This window comes from Staurois parvus, unplaced genomic scaffold (assembly GCF_062004578.1).
Source record: "Staurois parvus isolate SC_StPar_1 unplaced genomic scaffold, SC_StPar_1.0 ptg000105l, whole genome shotgun sequence".
Lineage (NCBI taxonomy): Eukaryota > Metazoa > Chordata > Amphibia > Anura > Ranidae > Staurois > Staurois parvus.
In genome coordinates this window covers 3,908,521-3,933,863 of record NW_028317901.1, presented here as the reverse complement: position 1 = coordinate 3,933,863, position 25,343 = coordinate 3,908,521, and the positions used below count along the sequence as shown (strand labels likewise).

Sequence of the window (25,343 nt, the reverse complement as noted above, 5' to 3'; positions counted from 1 at the left end):
TTTTTTTTCACGGAGCACTAATTGATAGGCATAATAGGCACTGTAGTTTTTAATTTTGATAATAATAGCGCTTCACTAATTTTTGTTAAATATTGATCACTTATTGGTTTAGTCGAGTGACAGCAGCTACCATATAGGGATAGTATAGGGATATTCTTCTATATAAAGCGCAGGAGGATACTTCCATTAAAAAGAAGAGAAGATGCTACATCATGTTAAACATGGCCCTGTCCCAACTTTTTTGAGATGTGTTGCTGCCATCTATTTCAAAATTACCTTATTTTCTCTTAAAATGGTACATTTTTTCGGTTTAAAGAGGAACTACACTGCCCCTGAGTACCACAAACGCGATTTAATTTTTAATATTCAAAGCAAGCTCCCCCATCCATTCAAGTCGCCATGCTTTATTTTGCTGAGAAATCACTTTGAAAAACACCCCCTAGCATTTTTGGTTGTGGACATCTTGAGTACATCTTGATATGTAGCATTTGCTTCCTGCAATCCATCTGCCCTTAGCTCAGGCATGCAGGCAGGGGGGTGTGCTTAACTGTGAAAATCCCTCTTCCTCTCCTGAAGACTCCTGGGATGTATAACATCATTCATTTGCCTAGGCCAGAAAGCAGGAAGTAACTGAAGAAAAAAATAAAAGTTTAAACAAGTAAATATACTATATTGCCAAAGGTATTGGGACACCCCTTCAAATCAATGGATTCAGGTGTTCCAGTCACCTCCATGGCCACAGGTATATAAAATCAATCACCTAGACATGCAGACTGTTTCTACAAACATTTGTGAAAGAATGGGTCGCTCTCAGTGAATTCAAGCATGGTACTGTGACAGGTTGCCTCCTGTGCAATAAGTCCATCTGTGAAATTTCCTTGCTACTAAATATTCCACAGTCAGCTGTTAGTGGTATTATAACAAAGTGGAAGCAACTGGGAACAACAGCAACTCAGCCACCAAGTGGTAGACCACGTGAAATGACAGAGCAGTCAGCGCATGCTGTTGTGCAGAAGTTGCCAACTGTCTGCAGAGTCAGTAGCTAAAGACCTCCAAACTTCGTGTGGCCTTCAGATTAGCATAACAGCAGTGTGTAGAGAGCTTCCTGGAATGGGTTTCCATGGCTGAGCAGCTGCATCCAAGCCTTACATTACCAAGTGCAGTGTGTCCTATGCAGTGGTGTAAAGCACGCCACCACTGGACTCTAAAGCAGTGGAGACAAGTTCTCTGGAGTTATGAATCGTGCTTCTGTCTGGCAATCCGATGGACGTGTCTGGGTTTGGCGGTTGTCAAAATGGTACTTGCCTGACTGCATTGTGCCCAGTGTAAAGTTTGGTTGAGGGGGGATTATGGTGTGAGGTTGATTTTCAGAGGTTGGGCTTGGCCCCTTAGTTCCAGTGAGGGGAACTCTTAAGGTTTTAGCATACCAAGAAATGTTGCACAATTTCATGCTCCCAACTTTGTGGGAACAGTTTGGGGATGGCCCCTTCCTGTTCCAACATGACTACGCACCAGCACAAAAGAAGGTCCATAAAGACATTGATGAGCGAGTTTGGGGTGGAGGAACTTGACTGGTCTGCACACAGCCCTGACCTCAACCCGAAGCTGTTATAGCTGTAAAGGGTGGGCCAACTCAATATTGAACCAGTAAAGGCAGGCGTCCCAATATTTTTGGAAATATAGTCTACCTTCCTATCTGTTTACTAATGCTAGCAGCATAAGTCCTCATCCACACTGGACATTTTTACAGCTGCTTTTTATGGCTTTTGACGATTTTTTTTTCTCTCCACAGCCAGTAAACCCCCCAGCATGTTATCCTATGTGTTCATGCACACACAGACTGTAATCAACGTTTTTTGGCAGGGGTGTTTTTGGCTGGAAAAAAAACCCAGGAGTAGTGGGTTTTTAGAGGAGTTTAACTGTAAAAACACTCTGGTGCTGAAAAATGTGGCAAACTGCTGTTTTTGGACTTTAAAAAAAAAAAAAAGGGGGGGGGGGCTAAATGCTAATGCAAAAACGCTGAAAAACGCACATTTTTAATGTGACTTTACACAGCTAACGTTACCAGCTTTGTTAAAACACCCCGTGTGCATGGAGCCTAAGGCTGGCCATACATTATACAGTTTTCTTGAGATTTTTGGTTTAGATTTACCAAAAACCATATAATAGGAGGTCAAATTTAACAACACTTTCAATTTCAATTGTATCCAATTAGGCAGGCGCTTGCACTACATAGTTGAAGGTAATACTAAAGGAAATTGGGCAGAAATTGGACAGAAAATGTTATAGTGTATGGCCAGCCTTAGGATTAAAAATAGTCAATGTTGAACCAGAGTGAAGTTCCGTTTTTTTAATTTGTTTTATGTTTTCTATTGGGAATAAACTATGGGTATGATATTTGCAAATTATGATGTATATCCAGCTGGAGTGTCTGAATTAGGATGGGAGCTGAACAGGATTGTGATAAGTTGTAGAGCCTCAGGACCTGTGAAATAGGTACAAAACTTGAAAACTGTGCAGCTTTTGCTTTTGGACAGTGTGGCAAATAGGCAGACTACAAACATGGCTTAGATGCTTCCAAAAACTCTATAGATAATTGGTTGTGAAGATATAATGCTCCCTATTCTGGTTCATCCCTCTTGTTTCTCTGTTGTTGCAAATGGTGAGCCTATGATGTGAAATTAGTAGTAAAGGGACACTAAAAAATATCCTTTATTCTCCAAAAATGTCATACACCTTTACTTCTTAATTATCCTGTAATCTATTTTTCATGAAATTTTTTGTTTGTTTTTTTTTGCTTCCTTGTAATGTCCTGTGTGAGCTCCCAAACATCTTTCCCCTGCTTCCTCCCTCATTTCTGTTTGTTTGGAGGAAGCTGAGAGCAGTAGACTATATACTTTTAGTTTTTTTTTTTCAAACCAGTTTAACACTTTAAGAGTTTCTAATTTTTCTTTCTGTTAATATCTGCCAGAAATGTTCAAGGGTAACAGGTGTTCTTTAGATGAAGGGTATATAAAGAACTTTTTTTTTCTAAAAAGAGTACTTAAACCTCAAATAAATCTAAAGAAAATCTTTTCCCTGCAAGTTAAGAGCATAATGTGCTAGTATGCATTGCATACTAGCATATTATGAAAGACTTGCCTGAAAATGGGCTGCTATCTTCACCCAGTCTTCCTTCCAGTTTGTGGGCTGCGGCCGTTTTACTGTTCGAGCCGTGGTGATGTCACTTTCACACATGCATGTGAGGGTTTCAGCCATGGCACAGCTCTGTGGACGGCACGTGCATGCGCCAGTGGCATCATCGGCGCTGCTAAAGTAAGTATCTCCTAAATGGTTCATGTTTAGGAGATATTTACAGTGCCTACAGGAAAGCCTTTGCTACCAGTTTGAGTAAATGCAGAGTTCTGCAAAATTATTGTTGTGCCACATTTTGCCGGGTCTCAGCCTGGGTTTGATGTGGTCCAGAATTCACAGTGTTTTCTGTGCGAAATCCACACCGCACCCCATACATGCGAACCGCTGCGGGTGTGTATGTTAACAACACCCTGAAATCGGTCCACAAAATGCGGTGAGGTTTTCAGAATCAGATCGCATAGGTGTGAATACCCATTTGATCCGATTCTAGTGCAGACCCAAAAAAGGGTCCTGCACCTTTTTGGTGCGGATGTGGTGTGATTTGAGCCATGTATAATATATGGCTCAAATTGTACCGCACACAATTCGCATGTGATTTACACTGGAATGCTGTGCGGTTCCTGTGCGAATCACATGCGGTGTAGCGCACCGCATGCGTGTGAACCTAGCCTCACAGTTTGTAAACTTCCCATAATTAGAAGCTAGTTATAGTGAAACTGACGGTTTCTTGGTAAAAATGTAGTTGTGCATACATTTTTATATAAAAATATTCTTACGTTTGAAATGCAATTTGCTGGGTCATGTATAATATATGGCTCAAATTGTACCGCACACAATTCGCATGTGATTTACACTGGAATGCTGTGCGGTTCCTGTGCGAATCACATGCGGTGTAGCGCACCGCATGCGTGTGAACCTAGCCTCACAGTTTGTAAACTTCCCATAATTAGAAGCTAGTTATAGTGAAACTGACGGTTTCTTGGTAAAAATGTAGTTGTGCATACATTTTTATATAAAAATATTCTTACGTTTGAAATGCAATTTGCTGGGTCACTGGTACGCCTGTGTTTTTCTTTTGTCTCCTAATGTCTGAAAAAATTGACTTCAGTAATGATGAGCAGTCTACTTGCCCCCTTTAACAAACAGCTTTATGCTTGGTCCACAGCTCAAGCTTCTTAAGTGTGACGCAGTAGCTAATCACTGTGCCCTCTCTCCATGCCTGCCCCATTAATGTGTCAGGATTTTTGCTCATCCTGTACTCTCTTTTAATCAGCTTTAAACCTCTGGCATCTATAAAACTAGAATGAGGCCATGCCTTGTAGCGAGAGTTGTGTAAAGTACAGTTTCCAGGATACCTGCTGAAGGTTTGTTAAATGTGATTAGAACATTTTATAACCACACTTTTTCAGAGTTAAACTCCATATCCTTTAAGGTTGATACTGTTTGTTTGCCTTTTTACCCAGTGTGTCAGTTGTAGTTAATGTAGATTGGTCACCTATATTTACAGCAGCAAGTGTTTGAGCATTGCAACATTTTGACTCTGAAATATTAACACATCTTCCAAGCTGGAATGTATCAGTGCAGTCAGAAATTCTGGGAGTGGTCAGGATACTCATCATTTTTTTAGGAATGAACATACCATGTGTCCCTTTTTACTGGTTTAAGGTGTAAAACCTGTTCTTAATTACCGAATTAAACAGATACCAAATATGCACCAACACTTGCCTTATGACATTACAGGTTCAGTAAGCTATAGTGCAAGATACTTTCATTTTCTCTTCATTTTCTCTTCTGCTACACCTACTGTTTATCCTTAAAACCCATCTCCGTACAAGTTCTAATTTTTATAAAAATGCACAGATCTACCATGCTCAGGTATGCAAGTTACGAGCAGCTAGCACACATTTGTTATATCAAATGGACCAAATACTACTATAAAATGCAGTGCTTATGACTTCAAAAATATATGTGAACAATAAAAAAAAATATTAATGAACAAATGTAAAACAATACAATAACACTGAAACAATTCACAAAATTATAGAAAAAAAGTCCATGCAATGTGCAATCCCTGAAATTGTGTCCATAAGAAGACTTCAGCATTGAAAGAGAAATCAGCATATCTTTAGAAAGGATAAGGGTTTGATTTTTCATAACCAGCATAACTAGTATTCTTTCCATTGGGCTAAGAATGATCAGGAAATGTTAGGAGAGATGGAGAAAACAAATCCACAGAATAAGTGAAGCAGGGAGATGCTTGTACTGCAGGTCCTCGGGTACAGCTTTTTCTCAGCACTGTGTTGGTTTTCATTGGCTGCACTGGGTGGGATATATCTGGCTACTAGATCACAAGTGCCTGGGTACAACAACTTAAGAGGCACACAAGAATTGAGTCAAGGCCAAAGGAAGTTTCTTTTAGGGTACTTTTTAACCACTTAAGGACTTTTTCTGGCATTTTCTGTTTACATATAGCAATCAGTTTTTTTGTTTTTTTTTAAACTAGAATAATTTACTTAGAACCCGCAAACATTTTATATTTTTTTAAGCAGAGGCCCTAGAGAATGAATTGGTGGGTTTTGCAATTTTGTGTCATACGGTATTTGCACAGCATTTTTTTTCAAATGCAATTTTTTGGAAAATACACCTTTTATTTTTAATGCAGTTAAAAACAAAAATACAAAACCCAATTTTTTGTAAAATATAAAATGTTATGCCGGGTTAATAGATACATGCCACGCTTTAAAATTGCACACACCCATGCAACAAGTGCAACATACATATTAGTTTAGGTGACGCTTTAAAAGTCTTTCCAGGTTACCACTTTAGATTTACAGAGGAAGTCCGGTGCTAGAACTACAGCCTATGAGATGATTACGGTGATACCGAGATGGGGCACTTTTTTCTTTTTTTACCACTGTCACTTTAAAAAACTTTGTTTTCACAAAGAATGTAAACATCCCTTGTGACAGCAATAGGCCTGTGAAGGGTACTCTTTATGGAGTGCTTTGGGGTTAAGAAGACCCCAAATCCCTTGTGCCCTTAAAAGCACTCAGTCATACCAAGCTCGGTGTGATTGAATGCTTTTATTTTTTTTTTAAAATGTTGCTGATTGTTTCCTAGTAGACCGGGAGTGATGTCAGGTCATCGCTTTCGGTATACTATTTAACGTAGCCAAACAAAGCCGATCTGGTGTTTGTATGGCTCCGTGACTAGCCGACGGCTGGTTGATCAGGACTCTTTGTGGGACTGGAAGTCCCATGGGAGGGGGGGGCAACAAGTCTCTTCCTGCTGCTTGTAATAGCAATCGAGCAGCTAGGCATGTGTTGACAACCACTTGAAGACTAGTGATGCTCCAGATCTGCTGCAGGTTGGCAAGTGGTTAATCACAAATGACCTTACTGCATATTTTTTATAGTACATCATATTTTAAAGTGCTCTTTTTGATGTCAATCAAATCTTGTGAGCAGAAAGTGGAGCTGAGCCGCACTGTGTGACAGTAGATGGACACAGCCTGGCCTGGGATCGTGTCTTGCTATGGTGGCACACAAAAAGGAGGAGCTCTGGTGGGGGACCCCAGAAGATGAGGTTCAGCACTGCTGTGTGCAGAACAATTGCACCGAGCAGTTATAAAATGTTTAATCAAATTTTAAAAAATTACCTTCAGAAACATTTTAAAGGTCTGGAAAGCCAAATTTCTATTACTTCTTGAGTAAGAAATGGTTAAGGACTCCTGCCAGTTTACGATCTGTCTCCCATAAGGGAGATTTGCCTTTACTTCTTGTCTCCATAACACCGCATGAAGTAAGGTGGTGGATTCTAGGTAAATGTCACCAGAAGAGGTTTCCCAATTGGAAGATTTCCACTCACCTCCTGCTTCTGTGACAGCTCAAAAATGTTGCTTCTGTCATAATTTTCTGGCCTGCAGTCAAGGATTTCCAGGACCAATTGTAAGGGCCACTCAAAACTTATGAGGTTCAAACCCTTTTACATTTCTATCCAAAACAAAAAAAAACCCCTTGCCTTTGCATACACTAAAGGTTTTTTCTTTTTACTGTCTTTAACAAATTCTTTAATTACCACCAGTTACTGTAATACAGACTGCAAGAATTCATTTGACTGAGACAATGAGTATGTGAACTGATATTAGGCTTTTGCTGTCCATAAACTGTGTCTGAAATAGGTTTTTGACTGGTTTAGTATTTAAAACCCAACAATTAAACTTCCTCAGTTTTTGTCCTAAATGCACCATTAAATTTTATTTTAATACTGATTGATAGGTGTATAAAATACCTATTGATCATGTCTAAAATTCAATGAGCTTGTAAATTCCTGTGCGACACTTGCCAACCCCATCAATTTTCACCCTGTTCAGTTTACCTTGTGAGGAATTAGCTCAGTAGCGGGTTGTTCATGACTCCCTGGAGTTGCAGCGTGGTGAAAAACGGCACAGAAAGACAGCAGGATGTGTGTGGTTTATTTGCACAGTGTGTTTACAAAGTGCAGATATCAAAATGGCAAAAAAAACCCCCAGAAAAATAAAGCTTTGCCATGTTGGATGTCTACAAACACAGGAACCTAACTACCTATCTTGGCACAGCCTACTGCTACCCAGGCACCTGACTTTCACATAGAATAAATCAGAACCCTTATGCACACAGATTTAATCTCGCCATACCAGCAAATGGCTGCTTCCCAGTCTGTCCTGCACAGAGATCTGGTTCCGGGGTGGTGCATCTTCCCTAAGCAGCCTGTGAGTTTTATAGAGCCCAGAGTACTCAACCTGCTTCAGCTGTGCTTGTTAACCCCTCAGTGAGCCAAGTAAGCTTACCACACAGCACAAAAGGAAAACAATCTGTGTATTGCTTTAATCTTGGACAAATATACCTCCCATCCTGGACACAACCAATGGTTTCCTGGCTTTCTGTCACAACCTACAGTACAGCCCTGGGCAAAAGTTTGGAGAATTACACAAATATTAATTTTCACAAAGTCTGCTGCCTCAGTTTTCATGATGTCAATTTGCATGTACTCCACAATGTTATGAAGAGTGATCAGATGAATTGCAATTAATTGCAAAGTCCCTTTTGCCATGAAAATGAACTTAATCTAGAAAAAAAAAAAAAATTCCACTGCATTTCAGTCCTGCCACAAAAGGACCAGCTGACATGTCAATGATTCTCTCCATTAACAGGTGTCAGTGTTGACTAGGACAAGGCTAGAGATCAATCACTCTGTCATGCTGATTGAGCTAGAATAGCAGACTGGAAGCTTTAAAAGGAGGGTGGTGCTTGAAATCATTGTTCTTCCTCTGTTAACCATGGTTACTTAAAATGAAACATGCAGTCATTATTTATTTGCACAAAAAGGGTATCACAGGCAAGAATATTGCTACTACGATTGTACCTAAATCAACCATTTGTCGGATCATCAAAAACTTTGAGAGAGGTGCAGTTGTTGTGAAGAAGGCTTCAGGGTGCCCAAGAAAGCCCAGCAAGTGCCAGGACTGTCTGCTAAAGTGGATTCAGCTGCGGGATTGGGGCAACACCAGTGCAGAGCTTACTCAGGAATGGCAGCAGGCAGGTGTGAGTGCATCTGCATGCAAAGTGAGGTGAAGACTTGTGGAGGATTGCTTGGTGTCAAGTGCACCAAAGAAGCCACTTCTCTCCAGAGAAAACATCAGGGACAGACTGATGATATTCTGCAAAAGGTACAGGGATTGGACTTCTGAGGACTGGGGTAAAGTCATTTTCTCCAATGAATCCCCTTGCCGATTGTTTGAGGAATCCATAAATAACTTTGGAGAAGAAAGGATGAGCGCTACCATCAGTCCTGTGTCATGCCAACAGTAAAGCATCCTGAGACCATTCATGTGTGGGGTTGCTTCTCAGGAAGGGAATGGGCTTGCCCACAATTTTGCCTAAGGACAGAGCGATCAATAAGGAATGGTACAAAAACATCCACTGAGAACAACTACTTACAACCATTCAAGATCAGTTTGGTGACAAACAATGCCTTTTCCAGCATGATGGAGCACCTTGCTTTAAGGCAAAAGTAATAACGAAGTGGCTTGGGGAACAAAACATCGAAATGTTGTGTCCATGGCCAAGAAACTCCCCATACCTTAATTCCATTGAGAACTTGTGATCAATCCTCAATAGGCGGGTGAACAAAAAAAAACCCAAATTCTGAAAACCACCAAGCGTTGATTATGCAAATATTGACACTGCAAATATTGACTTTGCATAAACTTAATGTAATTGTCAATAAAAGCCTTTGACACTTACGCTTGTACTGTAATTATACTTCAGTATACCATAGTAACATTTGACAAAAAAGTTTTAAAAACAAGTGTTTCCTTGGTGGTATGATCGATCTTTTTTTAGATTATCTGATTTTCAAAGAGGAGGATCTTATACAGTGGGGCAAAAAAGTATTTAGTCAGCCACCAATTGTGCCAAGTTCTCCCACTTAAAAAGATGAGAGAGGCTTGTAATTGGCATCATAGGTAGACCTCAACTATGAGAGACAAAATGAGAAAACAAATCCGGACAATCACATTGGCTGATTTGGAAAGAATTTATTTGCAAATTATGGTGGAAAATAAGTATTTGGTCAATATCAAAAGTTCATCTCAATACTTTGTTATATATCCTTTGTTGGCAATGACAGAGTTCAAACGTTTCCTGTAAGTCTTCACAAGGTTGGCACACACTGTTGCTGGTATGTTGGCCCATTCCTCCATGCAGATCTCCTCTAGAGCAGTGATGTTTTGGGGCTGTCGCTGGGCAACACAGACTTTCAACTCCCTCCAAAGGTTTTCTATGGGGTTGAGATCTGGAGACTGGCTAGGCCACTCCAGGACCTTGAAATGCTTCTTACGAAACCACTCCTTCGTTGCCTGGGCGGTACGTTTGGGATCATTGTCATGTTGTAGGACCCAGCCACGTTTCATCTTTACTGCCCTTGCTGATCGAAGGAGGTTTGCACTCAAAATCTCACGATACATGGCCCCATTCATTCTGTCCTGTACATGGATCAGTCGTCCTGGTCCCTTTGCGGAGAAACAGCCCCAAAGCATGATGTTGTCACCCCCATGCTTCACAGTAGGTATGGTGTTCTTTGGATGCAACTCAGCATTCTCTCTCCTCCAAACACGACGAGTTGTGTTTCTACCAAACAGTTCTATTTTGGTTTCATCTGACCATATCACATTCTCCCAATTCTCTTCTGAATCATCCAAATGCTCTCTAGCAAACTTCAGACAGACCCGGACATGTACTGGCTTAAGCAGGGGGACACGTCTGGCACTGCAGGATCTGAGTCCCTGGTGGCGTAGTGTGTTACTGATGGTAGCCCTTGTTACGTTGGTCCCAGCTCTCTGCAGGTCATTCACTAGGTCCCCCCGTATGGTCTTGGGATTTTTGCTCACCGTTCTTGTGATCATTTTGACCCCACGGGGTGAGATCTTGCGTGGAGCCCCAGATCGAGGGAGATTCAGTGGTCTTGTATGTCTTCCATTTTCTAATTATTGCTCCCACAGTTGATTTGTTCACACCAAGCTGCTTGCCTATTGCAGATTCAGTCTTCCCAGCCTGCTGCAGGTCTACAGTTTTGTTTCTTGTGTCCTTCGACAGCTCTTTGGTCTTCACCATAGTGGAGTTTGGAGTGTGACTGTTTGAGGTTGTGGACAGGTGTCTTTTATACTGATAACAAGTTCAAACAGGTGCCATTGATACAGGTAATGAGTGCAGGACAGAAGAGCCTCTTAAAGAAGAAGGTACAGGTCTGTGAGAGACAGAAATCTTGCTTGTTTGTAGGTGACCAAATACTTATTTTCCACCATAATTTGCAAATAAATTCTTTCTAGATCGGCCAATGTGATTGTCTGGATTTTTTTTCTCATTTTGTCTCTCATAGTTGAGGTCTACCTATGATGCCAATTACAGGCCTCTCTCATCTTTTTAAGTGGGAGAACTTGCACAATTGGTGGCTGACTAAATACTTTTTTGCCCCACTGTATTACTTTTGATATGCTGCACGTGCTTTTTGAAGTTCCTCTTTGTGAATACCATCGTTACCGACAGATTAGACATTTTTTTTAATTCACATTTTGGCCTTATACCCTCTCCAAATTCATTTTTTTAACATATCAGCTGTGACTCTCCTAGGGGTAGGGGTCTTATTTCTGATCTTTAACACCAATTTTTGATCTGTTTTTCTCCTACACCCCTTTATATAGACGGAAATGGGAAGAGGATAGTGGTATCACTTTTTCAGATGAGGATTGGGATTCCATGGTGGATAACATATGTAAGTAGTCTAGATCTTTCTGTTCGTGAGACGGCCCTTAAGGTTTTAACCAGATGGTATTATACCCCATCAAGACTACATGTATTGTTCCCTCAAACGTCCCCTTTATGTTTCCGGGGCTGTGGCCTCACAGGTACTTTGGTTCATACGTTCTGGGATTGCCCGACCATATCTTTGATTTGAAGCAAGATATCTGAGGTGGCTACCTCGTTGGCGGGTTTCCCGGTGCTTTTGTCTATACAGACCTGTTTATTGGGGGCTCATATCCTGGGGGTCTCTGATGCCATTATGAGATTGATACATACTATTGTATTGCCACTTTATGGGCTATTGCCTTACATTGGAAATCTGATACTGTACCCTTAGCCTCCGTTTTACACAGAGTTGATGCTGTGATGCTCATGGAACGTATTCATTATGCCTTATTGGATAAGATGCACTTATTTGATAATAAATGGGAATCCTGAAGGGATTATAGACATTTATTGCATGATTAGCAACATTCCATGTGAAGGTTGACTGGCATATACTGTTGACAGATGTATCATTCAACCTATTTTACCGTCTACATTTTTCTTGTACTTGCAATCTACTCTTTTCTATTTCCTTTCTTTCTTATATTAATATACTTTTCTGTATTGTACTTTTCAAAAGTGCCTTGTTTTTGCTGTAAGTATCACTTGAAACTGTACTGTTTTACAGTCTATTTTTGCTAAATAAAACCGTTTGTAAACAAAGGTTTTAAAAACACTGAAGCAGCAGAATTTGTGAAAATTTATATTTCTGTCATTCTCAAAACTTTTTGGCCAGGGCTATATGTTACCAGAGAACAACTTCCACTGTTTTATTCAGATGAGTAGAATGGGAGGTTTTCTGTAGTCCCAATGAGGGGTGCATAGCCTTGGATGATAATGGCACTCCTCCATACACCATATGAGTGTGTTGGCACCCTAGGACAGGAAGTGTTTTTGGCACAATCAGCAAGTATAAAGGGGAGAAAAAAAACAAATGCAGCTACTACAGCTAAGGCTTGGTATGTTTGGATATATTCTGTAGGGTGTTCACTTTTTCATTTTTCCTGAAAGGTGAACTTACAATTTAAGCTCATGCAGCTGACTGTTAGCAATGTATCAGGACCTCATGCACACTGAATGTTTTTACAGTTGCTTCTAGGGGTGTCTGCTTGTTTTTTTGTTTGTTTGTTTTTTCCTGCCTTTTAAACTGCTCTGCGTGTTATCTTTTGTGTCCATGCACACATAAACCTTAAGAGATGTTTAGAGGCAGGAAAAAACCCACTGCCATTGTGTTCAGGAGCAGCAGAGTTTTGGCAGAAAAAAAGATTGCTTCTAAATGCATGTAAATGTGTGTTAGCGCTTGAGCATTAATTCATTTCAATGGGCAGAATAAATTTTCTGGCCAATGAAATGAATTATTGCCCAAACTCTTGATGCTCCTAGATCTAGCTAAACTTGCCTAAACACATTTTATACAGTTACAAGCATCAGGTGTTTTTCTGCCAAAATACTGCTGTCAGAAGGAAAGGCTTCTAGAAGAGTTAGAAAAAACATCCTGTGTGCATGAGGCCTAAGGAAGTGAATGTAAAAATGATTCTAACTATTTTTATATCTTGAGAACCATTTATAGGTGCATATTGCAAAACCAATGAGTTCCAGTGTCACGTAAAGGGGAAGCTCCGGACAGTTTTTTTTTTTTTTACCTGATAGGTGGATACTAATCGTATTCCTATTGCTGTGTCAGGTGTCTGAGTTGTGTACACTGTGTCCTTGAAACCAGAGAAGCAGAGAACCAGACTTAATGTCACTAAATGTCCTAGTTAACCTTTCCACTACCAAATGTAGAAACTAAGGAAATGTGTCATGCTGTATTCTACTCTCATACTACCTGGGGTTCATTAAAATGACTTGCATTGTACTGCAAGCTAAATCTATTCAGTGTGTATGTATGTGTCCATGGCGGCATTTGATCACATCTGAGCTTTCGATAGACCAGAGTGGGCAGAAAAGCTGTCAGGGCATTTGATGTTACATGGTGATCTTCTAAAAATGCTACTTGCCTGGCTGCCATGTTTACTTCAAAGAGTTTAGTCTCTCTGAAATTTTGTTCCAGTGTTTTGTGTTAATATTTCAGTGTAAGAGTTAGTGTTACTAAATCTACAACAGTAAAATCAGTCTGCATATGAAGTAAAGCATGCTTGTTATACTCACTGTGGAACCTGAGGGGTTTTCTTCCACATTGTGTAAAAAGGCTGATTGATCCTGTCTTCTCTGGTCTTCCCCTTCTACTGTCCCCAATCTTTCTGCTGATAGTACACAGCTCTAGGAGTCATTCTGCACATACTCAGTGTGTTTGGCTGGAGTTTTTTTTCTTTCTTTGGGAGGGTTCATGTGATCAGCACAGGGCCAATCAGCACTGTCCAAGACAGAGGGTCACGGGTTATGCAGCCTCACAGGACAGTGAGAGCAGAATAAAAACTCCTCCTACAAGCTTTAACACAGCTGGACACTGAGAGAAGTCACAAAACTGCTCTATACTGATGATGAGAAAAGGTATTAAGCAGTTAACATTTACTACAATAACTAAATTTCCATGCTCTGTGTGCTGTGGGAGACCAGATATAGTGAATGCAGGGTCATGGGTTTAGTAACACTTTAATGGACTAAATCTTAACTCCGGGAAACCTAAAAATGGTCTCTTGCAGTGGGACTGTGCCTGCACTGCCAGAGTTAATTGCTTGTTTAGTCCATGGGAGAATAAAAGTAATTTACTTGCCGGATCCTCTCCTCTTCTGGCATGCGGCATCCCTCTGCGCTCCAGCAGTGAACTTTTCTCTTGGTATCATCATGTTCATTGCAGGGTCCTGCAGTTGCTCCAGTGGTCCTGGGGATTTGAAATCCCTACTTTTGTGCCATCAGTGCTTTTAGGACGGATCAGATGGATTTTGATTGATAGGCACTGTTACATGGACAAGCTTGAGATGGCTCCTTCAGAGGTGCCGCTCGCCCCCTGCCCTCTTTTCTAGTGTTCTCTTTACTTTGAACTTTTAGGCTCCTAAAGCCCAACTCTGAGACCAAAAAATTATCCCTAGCTGTGGGGCTGTGCCTACACAGCAAGGGTTAATAGTTTGTATTGTCCGGGGATAGGAGAATTGGTTATACTTACCTTGTCCTCTGCTCCCCAGCGACTCAGTGGTGGACTGTCCCTATGTATCTTCACTTTCAGAGCAGGGTATGGTCCCTGCTGTGGTCTTGGTAATGTTAGGACCCTGGACCACTAAAATTTGGGGGTGCAGAAGCTTCTTGGGCGAGTAGAGGCTCAGGTCAGTATATTTCCTTTTATTATTCTCCTAGACATAAAGGAGCAATAAACATAAACAACAACGGGGCACACCTAGGCACATTCACATAACAAAGCTGAAAGACTATTGTTTTTCTTGCTTATGATTTAGGCTGCATTCGCACTTTTGCGTAGCAGGAACAAGTGGATTTTGAAGATCTCAAATATGCTACTCAATTCCCTTGGAGGGATCATATATGATATTTGTTTATATTTGCTAAGATTTGTTCCAGTCTAACCCTAGGTTCACATATATGTGAAAAGTGGTGTGTTTTTTTTTTTTTTTTTTGTATCCCTTAAGGATACTCCCCTATCTTGTTACTCAAAAGTGAAATTCCCTTTTTGCTGTCGCTGCTGCTATGCCAGTTAGCTGACAGCTATGTCCTGTAAAGAACTCTGTCTGGTCTTATGCTATTACGCTAGGACAAGGTGATATTGCATCCCAAAACTTCCTTCCTGTCTATGGTTGTTTTGGCCCTTCTCTTCTACCAGGACATATTTTATTAGGAAAGGCTTTCTTTTCATTGCTGAGATGAACACTGGATATAAAAAGCCTACAATGGTATTGCACAGAGTAGCCCCGAACCTCCTCTAATTGGGTCCACTGCTGGTGATCTTGGTTCCTCTTTGTGTGCCCCCATAACAAGCCGTTTGCTATGGGGGCACATATTCAGACTCGATCGTGAACTGGGGTGTGTGCATTAGTTGATGTGTGCATCACAGGATTTGATTACCAGCAGCAGAAGCCAATGGCGCTTTCTCTGCTGCCTGTAGCAGAGAGCTACCCTGAAATAAGAAACCTGGGGTAGGAGTCATGGCTTCAGCTTGAACAGGAACCTTGAAAAGGCTTTACCCCTGGTTCACATTTGTGCGGGTGGTGCTGGTGCGGATCCGCATAAAAATCCGTGCAGCCGCACCTCCCGCACAGAGGACTGCGGACCCGTGGGCGGGTGCTATTAATTCTAATGGCACGCCGGCCACACTGGAAATCGCAACTGTACTGGGAACTGAGGTTCCCTTGTGGGCTGTGTTTTTCCAAAGAAGTGCAGGGACTTCTTCCCTGTGTCCCGGGGCACGGGAGCACATTCAAATGCATGGGCTCTCGTGCCCCTACAAAACGCAGCCCGCAGGAACGCGGAGATGTGAACCTAGCCTAAAAGATAGCCGCAGCATACTCCGTGATTATATCAGCTGCTGAAAGTGTTAAACTGAGGGTTTAATTTCCCTTTAACTCATGAGTTGTAGTTAATCGCACTTTCACTTTACTTACAACTGTGTGTCCCTAATAAAGGGTTAAACATAAGCCAGTATCTGAGGGCTGGAATACAGACAATTGCTGCTGCTGATGGTCATATTAACATTTATAACAATTGCTTTTATTCTTTGTTAAAACTGTATGTTGCACCTAGAGGTGTAACACTAAATTCTCATCATAGTTTAAAAAGTCTGAATAGAAATACTGGGCTGTAGTCACAGTAGATATACATTGATTAATCATAGTCAAGTGGACATCGTTGACAGCTTCACATAGTGTATAGGGTGGTTCACATTCCTCCAGCCCTGTGTATACGTATTTATCTATGCTCCATAGCTGTTTGGTCATTTGCTTTGTAACTTGTTTTTCTGACTGTGTGAAAGGTTATAAGTGACTAGAATGAGGCAATATGAAGCTAACACAATATAACTTGCCTGCAAAGCATTCAATTGTATGATTTAATGCAGTCAGTTATAGCAAGGTGTTGCCTGTGTTACAGAAAAGTTGAAAGTTAAATTTGTGTACATGTACATAAACAAAAACATGTTTTCGTATTTGTGCCTTTCATAACGATCCATTTTAATGCCCTGTATTTGTGAGTGACGGTTTTATTTTCATTAGTGGCAAGATAAGATTCCGAGCAAAGTGTAAACTACTGCTAGCATATGTAATATTGACTGTGGTCAGCAGGCTTACTTCTCTTATGGGGTAGGCAACCTTTGAGAGGTGGAGATCTACCTAAACATCATGAAATAAATCAAAGATCACCAGGGTTCGGCGCCATTGTTTAAACAAATGAAGTGGAAGGCGTAACTAAATTGTAAGGAAAAGATAGAAAAATATAATAAAACAAATTTCACTGCTATGGGGGAAAGGTGGAGCAGAGGACACTACTGTGGTGGGTGATGTGAAGGGGCGGTAGAGGACACTGCTCTACCATTAGTGTCGTTCTTCCCCCCCCCCCAATCCTTCCCTCCCATAGTAGTGTCCTCTGCTCTCTTAAAAAAGAAGTATGGGATTTGTTTTTTTGTTCTTTGTTTTGTTTTAGAAAAATACTGACCTAGGTGGGTCAGTGGTCTGATGCTGCATCTGTCCCCCACTGGCTGTAAGTGTGAGAAATCCGCAATCACATGACTGCTGTTCACTGAGTTTCATAGCCGCTCTGAGCAGAGTGGTGACTGTCAGTTTCTCCAAACAGAAGGCGTCTTCAAGCTGTTATTGCCAACAAAGGATTTTGTATGAAGTATTAAGTAAATTTCAGTTTGTATGTTCAATACTTTTTCCCTGTGTCATTTCATTTTATTACACACAACTTCATTTCTGAATTTGTTTTGATTTCTTTGTATGTATGGATTGCAAGGGTTGTTACTGACATGTGGTAAAAATTCCATGTCCATAGCACCTTTAGAAATATATTTACAGAGAAAAATGGTGACGTGTTCAATACCTATTTTACCTGCTCTACATCTCCCAAACTTTAGTTTACTATTTCTGATCTTATTGGCACTCATGCCTTGATTTAGCATAGCCTTCGTCGGCTTTGAAAAAGATCACCAGTCTTGGTTCCCTAAAAATACCTCATCCTAAAAGCTTCCCTGTGTGATTGCCTATACAGCTTGTATTGTACAGTCACTGGCCTCATCCTGAAAAGATTTTTGCCTCTCCCAAGCGTTTTGCTCAGCAATATTCTATTGAAGAGGGGTTCCTGAAGACATGGGCTGTCCTAGTTCTAGACCCAGCCATTTCCTGTCTTAAAACTTAAGAGTCCCTGTTGAAAGAGTTCCAATATTCAAGTACCTTGTGGATAAACATTTAGAAGCCCTTTCCAAGACCTTGTTCACCCTTGCAGGCTCTGTTACGCCACCTGCCATTGCAACCTTGTTCGTCTGGTAGATTCTAGCTGTCTGAAGACCATGGCTTGGTACCCTGCATCCATACCAATGGATCCCTCTGTTTTCCATCAACTGGAGCTCTTGCCTGTTCTGATGGACTAGCAGATAAACTTTCAGGTATTGAGGTTGTGCCTCCTTTTGGTACATGTGAGGAGCAGCCATTGACTCAAATGTATGTCTACAGAGCTTTTGTGCAAAAAGCATCTTGTGCAGATGCCCTTTGAAGGGGAACAACTTTTTGATGAATCCTTGATCACTTCTATCAAGGAAGCCATGGGGAAGAATATCTTTTTGCTCCTGGAAATTAAGGTAAACGTTCCAGCAGATTCTTTTTGGATTTCTTGGGGTCCAAGTCCAAGCACTCAACTCCACCGTATGACCTGCGTCCCCAAACCTGTTAAGTCCCGAAAAAGAATCTTCCTCCATTTGAGGGATGACCCCACTTGGGGACCTTCACAGCCATCTGGTCCCAGAAAATTTCAGATGCTCGGGTCCAGAACGTCATATGCAGGACCTAAAACACTAGAATATAGATTTGTTTCAGATGTCAAACTTGTCAATGTTTCCGCAAAGGTCCAAGCCAGTGCTGTGTAACTATTTGGCTGGAGGCTTGTCAAAAGACTTTGCAGTGTTGAAAGTGGTCCAGCGAGACTACCAAATTGCCCTAAGCTCCAGAATAATGATAGAAAGCAGACCTTCTTCAAACAACCAAGTCCCTGTGTTTTTTTTTTTTTTTTGTTAATATTAGATATATATTTAAACCAAGGCTTGCTGGGGGTGGGAGGGGTTATACACAACTGTCTTTACAGCTTTGTTATTGTCTAATCTCCTGAAGGCAGCTACGCATACCATTAATTCCAGAATACCATTCCTGTGTCCTGAAATGTACTCCAAGTAAAGCATTTTATAAGAAAGACCAAAATGCTGCTCTTATATAAACTTATACACTGTTTTCCCTATATACCAAGAGATTAGTTCTTTATTTCACACAAGTGAAACGTTTAGTTGGAAATGGACTGCTCTTTAAACATGACACTTGGAGTGACTGCCATAGGTTTCTGTGCTGACTTTGCCCTTAGGATTTTGCTTTTCAGTATATCACTTGCCAAGTAAATTTAATTTTTTTTTTTCCTCTGTTTTCAAAATTAAAAAAAAAATGGTTTTAGTGTGTAAATGTTTCTATATTATACACCAGGGGTATGGAATTTAAAAAAAAAACAAACTACTTGTCCAAGGACTAAATCGGTGTCCCAATCTACTTGTCCTGATAGGAAAAAAACAATTCTAACCAAAGCCGTATTTAAGTCTGAGGTGCTTTTATGAATATCTGGGGCTTTTAAAACTGAAAGGGGCTTTATGGCAACTTAAACGTTTAATGCTTTTAACACTGCGCTGTTTATCTCCTACTCACCTCCCTGCCTGTCTTCAGCACTGCATCGGGGGACATGCAGGGTGATGAACACCGATTGGGTGCTCATCAGTATAGGGGAGTGTTGGGCTCTCTTAATGCTCAGATCTAAGCGTATCTGCTGAGTTAGTAAATAAGGTGCTGGCCGCAATGAGAGAAAAACATGTTATTCCCTTGGGTTACCCTCGCACACGGAAATATTTATGTGCTTGCATGAATACACTTGGGTGCCAAATTGGCCTGTGGTGTCCGATGTGTTAAAGGATAAGTTTACCTTTTAAAAAATAAATAAATGGCCATTTTTTGCAGGTAAAAAATGCACATTTATTTATTTTTTATATAACTTTTTTAGGAGCCTTTAAAGCATTGTATCAGCGATCAGAAGATCACTGGTGCCATGCAGGACTCCTACAGACTGTCAATGTAATCTGTCTGCCTGTACATCATACAGGCAAGCAATTTCACACTGACAGAATCCATGAACTAACAGTGCTGTGGTAGTTCATTGAGATGTACAAGCTGATATCCACAAAGGATGTTGGTACTCATAGTTGATTCATTCACAGAACTCTGTGAATGGATGATGCGGCCATGTAGGCAGAGCCACACACAGCTACGCTCTTAGAAAAATGACAGCTGGTATGGGGATCTTCTCCCCGTACTGCTGTCACACAGAGGCAGCGGATCGCCGAGCCACTGCAGGAGCATGAACACGTTACATGTTCCACCCTAAAAACAGGTGGAACATGTAACCTTTTCCTGAAGGTGAACTTATCCTTTATCCCTTTTGCTGCCAAAGCCCTTTTTGTGTACACATATAAAAAATAATTTTAGGCCTGAAGGTTACATAATTACCCAAAATCATTATTTTCTGAAACGTATATAGGATAAGTGCAGTGCTAAATATAATCCGGACAAATGTATGGTAGCAATGTTCATAAATGGGTTAATAGTCCACAATACAGGAGCTCAAAGGTGATATACTATTCCCACAGTCGTAGCTTTTGTAAGACTCGGTGAGGGGCAGGGTATGTATAAAATGCGCACTCACCGGACACGCAAAGGAAATGCACAATGTATCAACAAAACGGAGGTCTGCCAAGGGGTCCCTTTCAGGATACGAACAGTCAGCCCAGGATAGATGAACATCATCTGGATATATACTCTCAAACCGGAGGTCCACTTTAAGGACAGGGGTGCAGCCTTTTCAGTACAGTGGAATAGTCACCAGGGGGAGCTCTGGGGGATTAAATGCTCAATACAGAGCAAGAGATGGAAACACCCATAGTGTAGTATTGTCAGAAATATTTAATGAAGGATGTTATAAAGCAGCAGAAATATATATCCTCATACATGTAAATGCTGTACGCCAAATATGTTGCAAGATGTTGTGTCAAAAAACAATAGGCGGGAATGAGTATTGCAGCAACAAGCTGCTGTGAGCACTAACCAGCTGGTGATCAAATGGGGCCACCGGATCTCCGTGACCTGCCGGCGTGATGTCAAAGCTTGCAGGCTCCTCCAAGACACGTGCAGTTAGTTCCGCTGTGGACATTTTGCGCATGCGCGGTGCGCTCTGGTCTTCAGCAAGATGGTGGCTGTTTATAGGCAAAATGCCATTTTACACTATAAATAGCACACGACGTCTAGCTGCATGGCACACCCCTTCTGAAGACATACCAGTGTACGAAACACGTCTTGGAGGAGCCTGCAAGCTTTGACATCACACCGCCGGGCCACGGAGATCCGGCGGCCCCATTTGACGTGTCCACTCAGCTCCTTCCGCCTACTGCTGGAACTTGCAGTATCGATCCTGGGTCCCAGATGGGCAGGCGGAGCCCAGGGTACATGAGGAAAGGGGGGGCACGCACAGGGGCCAAAAAAAAAAAAAAAGGAAACCTGCTGCTTGCCCGAGGAGAAAAAGCATCTGCCCGGCTCCCAGATCTACATGTCCAGGGCGTCGGGTGATACAAATTGAGCATCCCCAATACAAGAAAGTGCATTTTGCAAGTGCAGTTGTGCTCATTTTTCCCAGAGCTTAGTGAATGTGTTGAAGCTTCACTTTGTAAAGAATGCCCAATCAGGTGCAGGGAAAATACAAAACAGCATTTTTACTTGTACATGATTAGACGATGGAAATCAGCAGAGCTTCACAAAATCTTCCAAAACGTTTTGCCTTTAGTAAATCAACCGCAATGTCTAGGGCAGGAGGAATACATGACACTAGTTCATTAGAATAATTGCTACCGGTAAATGCATGCTTTCAAACATTCCTCACTAGTACTCATGTAATATTCTATAAAATCGGTAAAGTGTTTTTCATAAACATAGGTTTAATATATTTTACAGTATCTACTTCTATTTTACATCATAGATAATTGTTTTAACATTTTCATTTAACTTTAATTTACAAATATAGTACTTAGGAACTTGAGTCAAATGCTTGTTTATTGCAACAATGGTTGAAAAATAATACCATGTATGTGATGTACATATTACAGGAATCTGCTTACTATGTTTACAGAACCCCGCTACTATCACTAGAATACTTCTGAGTCATTTCAACTGGGACAAGGAGAAGTTAATGGAGAGGTAAGGACTCACCTGTCTGGCTCTACTAACATGAGGTAACTGCTTTCTTTCAGCCTATGCTGGAAGTATATTGAGCTGCAGTAGATTTTTTTTTTTCTTTACCAATTTGTTTTGATTATTATACGAGGATTAAACGAGACCTGAATAGTCTATTTAAAATGGATGCAGCTGAAAGAATGCTAACAGTCTCTCATGAATCTCCTGTCTAGTGCCTTAGACAGAGACTTGCACGGTCTGACTTGAGTGTAAGATAACAGGATAGATAGCTGGGACACCGATGCTTATGAATGTATGGCTTTTATACAGGCAACACACGGGTATTTTTTAGATGTTTGTTACAGGAGGGATACAGGGGTGTTGAAATTTTTGAAAAAAAACTACTTGTCCAAGGGACTACATCATTGTCCCAATCTACTGGTCCCTTGTGAAAATTTAGGAATGTTTTAAAAACAAAAGGGGTTTTAAGGTGACTTAAATGTTTAATATTTTTAACATTGCGCTGTTTATCTCCTCCTCCCCTCCCTGCCAGTCTCCAGCACTGCACTCGGGGACTAGCAGGGAGCAGAGAGACACCGTGCAATGTAATGAGCACTGATTGGGTGCTTGTTAGGAAAGGGGAGTGTCGGGCTTATCCTTTATCCCTTTCGCTGCCTGAGCCGTTTTTTTTTTTTTTTCTTATTTTGCACAAGATTAAAAAAAATAATTTTAGGTCTGAAGATTATACAAAAACCCCCAAACATTAAATATTTTCTGAAATCAGAGACCCTAGAGAATAAAATAGTGGTAGTTCCAATTTTTTGTCACATGATATTACTGCAAAATTCCAGTAAAATATACAAGCTAGTTCATTTTAGGGCACAAAAAATATATATGTGGGGGGGGGGTAGATGTTATGTGCTTGGGTGTAACTTTCTTTTTTTTTTTTTTACAATGTCTCCTATGTGATGCTTTTTTTGAGACATCCAAGGTCTACAAGATCCTGGATGTCTCCCCTGTGCTCCACTGAATGTAATGCAGTTCACATCGCACTGCATTACATTCTTTCCCGGCCTCAATTGCCAGGAATCTCTCAACAGGGACCCGGAAGTGACATCATAATGGCTTCCACCTGACAGGTGAGCCCTGCTGCTTGCCCACAGCAGGGCTGAAGGTAAAAAAAATACTACGTGAACTACATATCCCGGGCGTCGGGCAATAGGAATTCAACATCCCTGGGGGTATATTTCTTTTATTCACTTATGTTATTCATGCATGTGTAGATTTCTCTTTTTGCTCCACGGGCTGAAAGAGTGAGATCACATGGTTATATGGACCCTGCAACAATTGCCATGTCCTGGGAATGGTATACCTGCCAGTGCCTACCCTAAGTAGGGCAGATGCATCCAAAAACCATGTGCGACAAACAAAAAACCACCAAAAGGATATTGCACCTCATAGGCTAACAGCAGTATTTATTATGCACTTTCAAGTAGTACTACAAACCTATCAATGCATGTCCCCAACCCCCCCCACCTCCACTCAAGCCCTTCGCCCCCTTGGAGATACTGGAGTGCACGCCAGCTTTCATGTGTCTTTTGGGTACAATGTGCCGTTCATGTGAGATTCATTGACACTACCACACACCCTGGCCCATGGATACCGTAGTTTCTGACTATACAGGAAAGGACAATATTGAGCATACCGGACGAATTATGATGACTGGTTTTATGTATGTTAAATTACAGTGCCGGCTTCTGAGATATCCACCTGTGAAGCACAGGCTGATCCACGGGTCAATCAGCTACCTTTGATACTACATACATATATGGTACAAATTACATCACCAACCTAATATCCAAGTACCACCCAACGCGCACTCTCCGCTCCTCACAAGACCTCCTTCTCTCTAGTACCCTGGTCTCCTCCCATGCCCGCCTCCAGGATTTCTCCAGGGTGTCACCCATCCTCTGGAACTCTCTGCCCCAACCCATCAGACTATCACCTACTCTCCTCTCCTTTAGGCGTACCCTGAAAACCCACCTCTTCAGGGAAGCCTACCCCACCCCCTGCTAATTTGCCGACCTCCTGCACTCTTCCTACCACTCCATCCCCCACAGCTATCTCCTCCTGTACCACTATCCCCTCCCTCCTAGATTGTAAGCTCGAAAGAGCAGGGCCCTCGAACCCCTCATGTATCGCATTGTATTGTTACTGTACTGTTGCATGTTCTGTCCCCATTGTAATGTACAGCACTGAGTGAACTGTTGGCGCTTTATAAATACTGTATAATAATAATATGGTTGGATGGACTCATAGGAGCCTGTCAGGTGATCAGTTGATCAGCCTGGATGGCCTATGGGTCTCTGTTATCTGGAGAGAGCAGCTATGCATGCTAGGACTGGAGCCACGTAGCACACACCCATATAACTAAGACACTGCTGAATCTTTGTGGGATCCTGCCGCTGTCCCTCCGCTCCCATTTTCCCAACTGGGGTGATATCGGGCTGCATCCAGCATTAGGACTCTCTATCGCACCTTTCCACATTGTGTATGACAGCTGGTCATCATAATCATCTCTAAACTCTTTTCAGATTCATTAGTGTCGGCACTGCTCCAGAAGACTCTTTTTTTGGGGACCTTGTCCATCTTCCTTAGGATAGGGGGACCAGGGGGATTTAGGGAGCTGTGGGTGGCTGTGGCTCCAGGTGCCCCGGAGTGGAGTGGGGGTCTGTCCAGGGGGTGTTTGACTTTGGGAGTGCAAGGCTCAGGGGGAGGGGTGGATGGGGTGTGGGACATTCATTGATGTGTTTGTAGTACTATTTTTACATCCATAATAAATACTGCTGTTGTTAGTCTATGAGGTGCAATATCCTTTTGGTGGCTTTTTGTGGGATCACTTGGTTGCCTCATCGAACATAACCGGCTTGGATGGAGGAATCTGCAATGCCATCTCATATACTGAGACAGCACCAATTCTGAATTAGTTGAACAGTGACTGCATCTTATTGGACGCAGTCACTGCTCGGCTGACAATTTTCCACCTGGCTTCATCTATTTTTCAGTTGAGATTTGTCAAGCTGGATGGTACTGACAGGTCCAGCCACGGTTTGAATTTTGGCCTAATCAGCAGGAATCTGTTGAAATTCCTGCTGACTATGGCTAGCTTAAATCATGAAATTACATGCAGTGTTTAGAAGTGTGTTTTCAGTGTACACTAATTTAATTAACCAAGACTTTGTAAAACTGCAGATGTGCATCTTTGCAAATATTGACAGTAGTTTTCAAGTTAATTTTGGGATGCGCTGATACCTAGTACGTGTACCGATACTTGTATTCAAGTACTCGCCAATACTAATTACAGATTCCTTTGCTGTGCTATTTGAGCCCATACAATATGAATGGGCTGAAATCGCACTGC

The 25,343-nt window shown here is 41.5% G+C and overlaps 1 protein-coding gene across 1 annotated transcript in view; it reads left to right on the top strand.

Annotated features, from left to right (window-relative positions):
• The window catches only part of ARIH1 (ariadne RBR E3 ubiquitin protein ligase 1), a 110,427-nt gene that overhangs the window by 27,270 nt on the left and 57,814 nt on the right, over positions 1-25,343 (top strand). Inside the window, exon 2 of the mRNA XM_089671403.1 lies at positions 21,879-21,946. Within this exon, the coding sequence (XP_089527529.1) occupies positions 21,879-21,946 (68 nt within the window). The remainder of the gene's footprint in view (positions 1-21,878; positions 21,947-25,343) is intronic.